Source organism: Trichomycterus rosablanca, chromosome 11, assembly GCF_030014385.1.
Source record: "Trichomycterus rosablanca isolate fTriRos1 chromosome 11, fTriRos1.hap1, whole genome shotgun sequence".
In the NCBI taxonomy this organism is placed as follows: domain Eukaryota; kingdom Metazoa; phylum Chordata; class Actinopteri; order Siluriformes; family Trichomycteridae; genus Trichomycterus; species Trichomycterus rosablanca.
Genome location: NC_085998.1, coordinates 32,155,737 through 32,163,524, shown reverse-complemented (window position 1 = coordinate 32,163,524; position 7,788 = coordinate 32,155,737). Strand labels below are relative to the sequence as shown.

The 7,788-nt window shown below is 38.2% G+C and overlaps 1 protein-coding gene across 1 annotated transcript; it reads right to left on the bottom strand.

Annotated features, from left to right (window-relative positions):
* Window positions 1-2,547: 2,547 nt before the first annotated feature.
* Window positions 2,548-6,447, bottom strand: mgat4c (mgat4 family member C). Its single transcript, XM_063004738.1, has 3 exons — window positions 6,319-6,447; window positions 5,857-6,004; window positions 2,548-3,704 (listed from the first exon to the last, which is right to left on the bottom strand). Exons 1-3 carry the CDS (start codon window positions 6,445-6,447, stop codon window positions 2,548-2,550), a joined length of 1,434 nt encoding a protein of 477 aa, XP_062860808.1.
* Between the last annotated feature and the right edge of the window lie 1,341 nt (window positions 6,448-7,788).

Genomic DNA, 7,788 nt, shown 5'->3' with positions numbered 1-7,788 from the left:
AGTATTTAGAAGTGTACCAAATTATAAACCCTATTTCCAGAAAAGTTGGGACATTTGGTAAAATGCTGTAAAAAAGATGTGATTTGTTAATTCTCTTGAATCTCTTTTAACTGGCAAAAGAGGAAAGAAAAGATTTCCAATATTTTACCAATTAACTTTGTATTTGTATTTTTATGTAAATGTGTGAATATGAACACATCGACACACTCCAGAAAAGTTGGGACAGAAGCATGTTCAATCCTGTGTTCAATCAGCTTCCCTATCAAAGCGACCTTTTAATACTTTGGGAGCTAAGGACACCAACTGCTGCTGATTTGCAAGTGAAATTTTTCTTTAATCTTGCTTGATACAAGACTTCAGCTGCTCAACAGTCCATGGTCATCGTTGTCTGATTCGCCTCTATATGATTCATCATACATTATAAACAAGAGACAGATATTTATCACCTGACAGTTGACAGTTTTTAATGCAATGTTGTCTGAGGGCTCAAAGGTCACACACACTCAGTGTTTTACAGGTTTTGTCCTACATGAACTGAGATCTATCCAGATTCCCTGAATCTTTACATAATATTATGCATAGTAGATAGTGAAAGACCTAAATAATTGGTAATCAGACCTAATTATTACTGGCATTGAGAATTCTCTCATGAAGTTTGGCACAAAGTGGTGAGCCACAGCATTATTTTTACTTGCAAAAATTGAGACTTTGGTGGATCATCTTTTTATTCCCAATCATGATTCCCTTACCTGATATCAGGTCACCTACTTATTGTGTAATACATTTTTAGTATTTAGCAGACGCTTTTATCCAATGCGACTTACAGTACAATAACAGTATACAGTCTGAGCAATTGAGGGTTAAGGACCTTGCTCAAGGGCAGTTAAACTACTGGATTTTTATTCTTTCTACTTTTGTCAGTTAAATAAAGATTCAAGAGAATAAACATATCACACCTTCTTTTTACTGCATTTCACAAAACGTCCCAGCATTTCCGGAAATGGAGTTTGTAAAATACAGTGTGGTACTGGTGACATTCAAGGCAGCCAATTAAAAAACAAGTAATAACACCTAAACAAGTAACAGGATTCCTTAAAATGTACCGTTCATCCATGACTCATGCACTGTTTATTTAAGAAACACCTCAGTAATGATGTTATTTCTTTTAAAACCAAAAAATTTAAAGCAAATTCAGCTTATAAAAATATGTGTGGTGATACATTCCATATAGATTATATTAAAAGAAAAAAGATGACCAGAACACATTTTTGCACCTTGTTTTTTGCACCCATACGGTAACACTATTAGACATTGTTATAGCATGGTCATCATACAGCATAATAACTGATGATGTAATTGCAATTCTAGTTTATCATAATTCCAACATAAAGAAGACATGAGGATGGTCACAGCAGATGTACACCAATCAGCCATAACATTAAAACCACCTCCTTGTTTCTACACTCACTGTCCATTTTATCAGCTCCACTTACCATATAGAACTTACCATATTGTAGCACTTTGTAGTTCTACAACTACTGACTGTAGTCTATCTGTTTCTCTACATACTTTTTTTACCCTGCTTTCACCCTGTTCTTCAATGGTCAGAACCCCCACAGAGCAGGTATTATTTGGGTGGTGGATCATTCTCAGCACTGCAGTGACACTGACATGGTGGTGGTGTGTTAGTGTGTGTTGTGCTGGTATGAGTGGATAAGACACAGCAGCACTGATGGAGTTTTTAACCACCTCACTGTCACTGCTGGACTGAGAATAGTCCACCAACCAAAAATATCCAGCCAACAGCGCCCCATCGAAACAGATCGACTACAGTCAGTAATTGTAGAACTACAAAGTGTTTTTTTATGGCAAGTGGAGCTGATAAAATGGACAGTGAGTGTAGAAACCATGAGGTGGTTTTAATGTTACGGCTGATCAGTGTAGATTTGAATGCAGAGGAAAAACAGTACATGCCAATAAAAAGGTCCAGTTCATGTCACGTGTACCATTCATTTTGGATCTTCTAATCTTCTAAAATATGGTGAATAGAAACACTTCATTGTAGTTCATGCTTCTGAAGAAACACATTGACCAATTACACACCACAATCTCACAACAGCAGACTAAATGTGACTCTCCAAATCCAAGGTTGACTAAATAAATGACATCTGTGATAGCACTTACCCTACGTGAGGTGCAGTTTACTAAATTCATGCCACAGAATATTATATATTTAATTCAACATTGACTGTTGATACTCTGATATAAAATAAAACAGCTCAAAAAGTGATAAAATATAAAAATGAAACAAAAAGGACTTATAGTCTTGACGTATACTACAGCTTTAACATGAACATACAAAACATATTAGTGTAATAATCTAATAGTATTAATGAGCTAAACATAAGAACCTAAGAACCGTTTTATACATAAAATGAATAAATAATTAAATAAATATAAAAGACAATAAATACATAATAAATAAAGCATACTGCACTATTGATTGTTGTGCTTTATGAGATTACTGTAAAAAATCCACATTTATACTCATTGACTTGCAGGCTGTGTAGTCCACACACTAATACTTCTGATGATCAGCCATTCCTTCTGATTCACCGTGACCACAATACGAACACACTCAACATCAAAAGCAATCTTATGGTCCACATCATGCACCTCGATGTTCCCATTTTTAAACTCCCCTAATGTGATGTACGAGGAGCACTGCCTCCCTTTCTTAGTTCCCATCAATTTCTCTCCAACTTCTAAAGCTCCGTGATGCAAAATATCATTCTGTCGGTCGTCTGTTCCAGTGCTAATTTTAATCTTGCTGATCTGTGTGGGCTTGTTGAAGACTATGATGTAGAAATCTCCAATGGAAGGAGCTTTCCCCCAAAAGTATTCATCCATGCTGCTGTAAGCTTTAACCACATCGTAGCTCTCAAACACGTTTATATTAGTGTACAAGGCGGCCGGGGGGTTATCAGGTATGTCGAGAGAATCCTCCTCAAAGTCGTCGTCTTTAAGCTTGTTCTCAGCTCCTCTGTACGAAGAGTAGTAGCCCATGTGCTGGAAAAGAGACGGTTTGAAGCGAATGACTTCCTTCTGGGCCAGCAAACCTCGGAAATGAATCAGGAGCCAATCGCAGGGCATCTCCTGGTAAAACATGAGCAGGAAGTGTGCAAGTCTGGGAAGATCTCGAGAGTGGTAAAGTTTGCCAATGTAGCCCAGCTTAGAGAACTCCAGTGTTACCCAGTATGAACCCTCTCTGGAAGTGACCACCTTTTTCAGAGCAGTGAAAAAGTTCCGTGAGCATCTCACATCATCCTCTAGCATCATGTAGAAGTGAGAGAGGTTGGTACAAAAGTTGAGGAGAAAGGCGTAGTCTATATTCTGCTTGGAACGGAATCGAACTCTTTCCTCGGGGTCGTTGTAGTTCCTCTTCAGCCCCTCAAGAGTTGGGTAATATTCCTTAGGTGCGTGGATGACCAGCAGACGTCCCGCAATGATATGGTGCCCGAATTTGCGAGTGATCTCCTGAGCCACATTCTCACACCAAGCTAGGTCGAAATCTGCCAAGTGAACAACAACGACGATTTCTTTCAGCTCCTCATAGCTGGACTGCTCAAAAATGGACTTGATGGTGTCCAAGAGGTAATTTCCTCGTTTTCTCTTTACTGAGGACAATCCAATAGTGAGGTACTCTGTGGAGCAAAGAAGTACTAGGTGAATGTTTTGTATATTATTAAATATGTTTGTAACATTTTATAATTACACATTTTAAAACTACTAAATGTCAGCTGTCTGCTACATTATTAGTAGTTTGTTTACCAACCTATTGGGCACAGGATAATTATTACCAATTTTTTAACAAATTACCTACAGAAAATGTGGTTAATTTACATTTTACCATATTTGACTACTATGACATTGTGTATTTACACTATGGTGTAAATCGATACTCTCAGCATCTAGATGTTAAAGTGGCTAATAAAGACCGCTTAGGTGGCACAGCGGTAAAACACACGCTAGAACACCAGAGCTGGGATCTGGAATACACCGTATTGAGTCTCAGCTCTGCCTGTGGCGCCTGCACAGAGACGGGGAAAAGTTGATCAGGGTGTGTCTCTCTGTACACAGTGCTGATCCGCATTGCACTAGTCAAAGTGTAGGTGACAAAATGCATACGGCTGCTGTCCACATGTCGGAGGGGGCGTGGGCTAGCTTTGCTCTCCTCAATCAGAGCCGGGGTCAGCATTTATATATATATGAAGAAAGTGGCTAATAAACTTATACATTATGGTAGTCTGATATATAATAAGTGCAGCAGTAAGGCGAAAAACAAGCAAGCAAGCAGACTATGAATTTTTGCTTTAAATATCTAAGTGCTTAAAGCCCAGACCATAAAACTGTTGCATCTTTATTGCCTGTGTAAATACTAACAAAGGTAATTTCAGATTTTCTCACTTCTTAAAATTTCAGCTTCACCCCATTTCAGGATCCACTAAAACTTCTAAAAGGAGTGAGTAACATTGTTCCCTTAATAAGGGCAAGTCAGCAAGAATATATCTGTCCACTGCACATTATCCTAAAAGCTTTGGGTATTATTTATGTGCATATTTTAAACATGTCAGAGAAGCAATAATGTTTCTCTTAGTTAAGTGTTTTCCTTCTTGCCAACCTCCTATGAATCATTTTCACATTTTTATTTAGACATATGCAGTTCTTTAAATGTTTTCCTGGGATCTTTCAGGACTTTTGGAATAAGTTTCTGAATCCTTGTAGCAATTCTAGTACATGTGTAACTGGGTTGATTCACTATGGCTACTTCTATTTGGAAATAAAGGCTCTTGCTTAAGAAGTGGCTTTGTGGCCCTTTTAAGACAACTATGGGTGTGTTCGAAAACCTAGTGAGCTGCCTTGCTGTCTTACTGACTACATAGGCAGCTGCCTAAGTAGAGAGGATTCTCATTGACTTATAAGGCAGGTTATTCAAACGCACTACTTAGACAGCGATTGCATCAGTTTTCGCTTACTAAGCTAACACAGACTCATGCCATTCTAATCAATGCGATGAGGTGGCACAATGCGCTAGCATGTCAACTAAAATCTCCCTCCGTGTACCAAAGACGGTTACATTTGCTGACAAGCCTGAATTTGCAAATAAATACACTTGAGCAAGTTTATCAAAATTAATTTACGTTTGAAAATAACTCCGTTTCTTTCTTTTTCTCTAATTCACCAACCCTCCACTGCTGACTGAGGAGCTTCGCAAAAGACACTCCCCCTCTGACAAGTGAGCAGTACAGACTGCATCTTTTCACCTGCACGAGGCGAGTTCATATGCGGATCAGCCTTGTGTACGCAGGCGCCATTAATCAGCCAGCAGAGGTCGCAATTGCACCAGTTATGCGGAAACCTGATCCGACTCATCCCACCGTGTGAACAACCGCCAATCGTTGTTCATGCAGCCGCCCAGCCCAGCCTGATAGCAAAGACAACTTTTAAATTTTAAATAAAAATTCTCATCTCTTTTGAAATTTCCTTTGATTATGGAATAATGTTCTTGTAGAAACTGACCACTTGACTTAAAATTAAAACATTCAATTTGCACATTTAATTAAAATTAAGTCTGGTTGTAATCAATAAGCTTAACCTGCATAACAACTGCATTGAAATAAAAGAATAAAAAAAATAATAAATAAGGGGCAAATGTAGCTTTTCACTAGTTATTAAGTATACTTAAGTATATGTTAAGTATACTAGTTTTGTATGTGCATTAACAAAATAAAATGTATATATGTTAATATAAAATCAATTTATAAGAATTTAATTTAAGAATTTAAATTTAAATACTTTTCCGAGGTAAAGGAGTCCCAGCTAGGAAGCGATATGTCACATTGATGGTTCCAGAGAAATTGGCGATGTCTTTGAAGGTGTGAACATATCGCTCTGAATTTCGCAGGTGCATGGAGACCTCCCTCAGCTGCCTTTTATCCTCCTCCTGAAACAAAACCAACAGTAAAAACACGTCTATTTACTGATGAGAATTTTATTTCAAAGTGAAAGTTAAACAGATGCTCATATACAGTTGTTATAAAAAGTGTAAGTGACCTATAATGTGACCGTTAATCTGTGCAATTCATGTAAACAAACTGAAATTGTGTAGAGGGGAAACACAGCCACACTTAACACAAAGTACATTTTGTATCAGTGACATGGGTTAAGCTGCTGCTGTAACTTACAGGTTAATTAGATCTCTGCTTTTGGTACCACAACATTAGAATCTTCACGGTATTTTACCCCACATGTACTCACCAGCACAAAGCCGTCCTCCATGTAAAGGTTCATGAAAAGGAGGAAGGTGATGAGAATCACCAGGAAGGGAATAGTGAAGCGCTCACGTAAACACCGCATTTTATCCAGGTTCTTCAACAGAAGCCTCATGATGGAGACACAGCCGCTTCGATCTGTCAACATAAACACAACGCAACACGCGTGCTGTATTATCACAATCATCAATCTGCAGGTGACTGAGATGTCTCCAGATTATCAAGTTAAAGGAGCAAAACAAGCATAAAGATTAGATTTGAGTAACCTAAATTTAACATAGTATTTGATATCTTTTAGTTTGTATATGGTAGTTAATTGTTGCTGCATTAAATACACTGATCAGCCATAACATTAAAACCACCTCCTTGTTTCTACACTCACTGTCCATGTTATCAGCTCCACTTACCATATAGAAGCACTTTGTAGTTCTACAATTACTGACTGCAGTCCATCTGTTTCTCTACATACTTTGTTAACCCCCTTTCAGGACTGTTTCAGAACTACTACAGAGCAGGTATTATTTAGGTGGTGGATCATTCTCAGCACTGCAGTGACACTGACATGGTGGTGGTGTGTTAGTGTGTGTTGTGCTGGTATGAGTGGATAAGACACAGCAATGCTGCTGGAGTTTTTAAACACCTCACTGTCACTGCTGGACTGAGAATAGTCCACCAACCAAAAATATCCAGCCAACAACGCCCCGTGGGCAGCGTCCTGTGACCACTGATGAAGGTTTGGAAGATAACCAACTCAAACAGCAGCAATAGATGAGCGATCGTCTCTAAATTTACATCTACAAGGTGGACCAACTAGGTAGGAGTGTCTAATAGAGTGGACGGTGAGTGGACACGGTATTGAAAAACTCCAGCAGCGCTGCTGTGTCTGATCCACTTATACCAGCACAACACACACTAACACACCACCCCCATGTCAGTGTCAATGCAGCGCTGAGAATCATCCAACACCTAAATAATACCTGTTCTGTGGTGGTCCTGTGGGGGTCCTGACCATTGAAGAACAGCATGAAAGGGGGCTAACAAAGCATGCAGAGAAACAGATGGACTACAGTCAGTGATTGTAGAACTACAAAGTGCTTCTATATGGTAAGTGGAGCTGATAAAATGAACAGTGAGTGTAGAAACAAGGAGGTGGTTTTAATGTTATGGCTGATCAGTATATAAACTATTATTACAAACTCTATTTTGAGAAAAGGTAGATTTAGTAAAATGTAATAAAATGAGAACATTGATGTGTTATTTTGTTAATTAGATTTATTGATCAGATTGTTTCAGATTACTTAGAATATTTATTTCTCTATTGCTCTATAGGTTTTTATTTTTTAGATGTATTATTTATTATTATTCTGCATAACTGGAATAAGCTGTCGGTAGCAAAAAACTGTGAAGCAGTTAAATGGTCATTATCATAAGATGGTACCTCAAGTGCTTCAAGTCA

What these genes read in the sequence shown, in the direction of transcription:
- mgat4c (XM_063004738.1), bottom strand. Translation starts at nt 6,447, where the DNA reads ATGAGGCTTCTGTTGAAGAACCTGGATAAAATGCGGTGTTTACGTGAG. An exon ending in TGGAGGACGGCTTTGTGCTG is followed by an intron (nt 6,005 to 6,318) that starts GTGAGTACATGT and finishes GTTTTGTTTCAG; the next exon opens with GAGGAGGATAAAAGGCAGCT. An exon ending in GACTCCTTTACCTCGGAAAA is followed by an intron (nt 3,705 to 5,856) that starts GTATTTAAATTT and finishes TTTGCTCCACAG; the next exon opens with AGTACCTCACTATTGGATTG.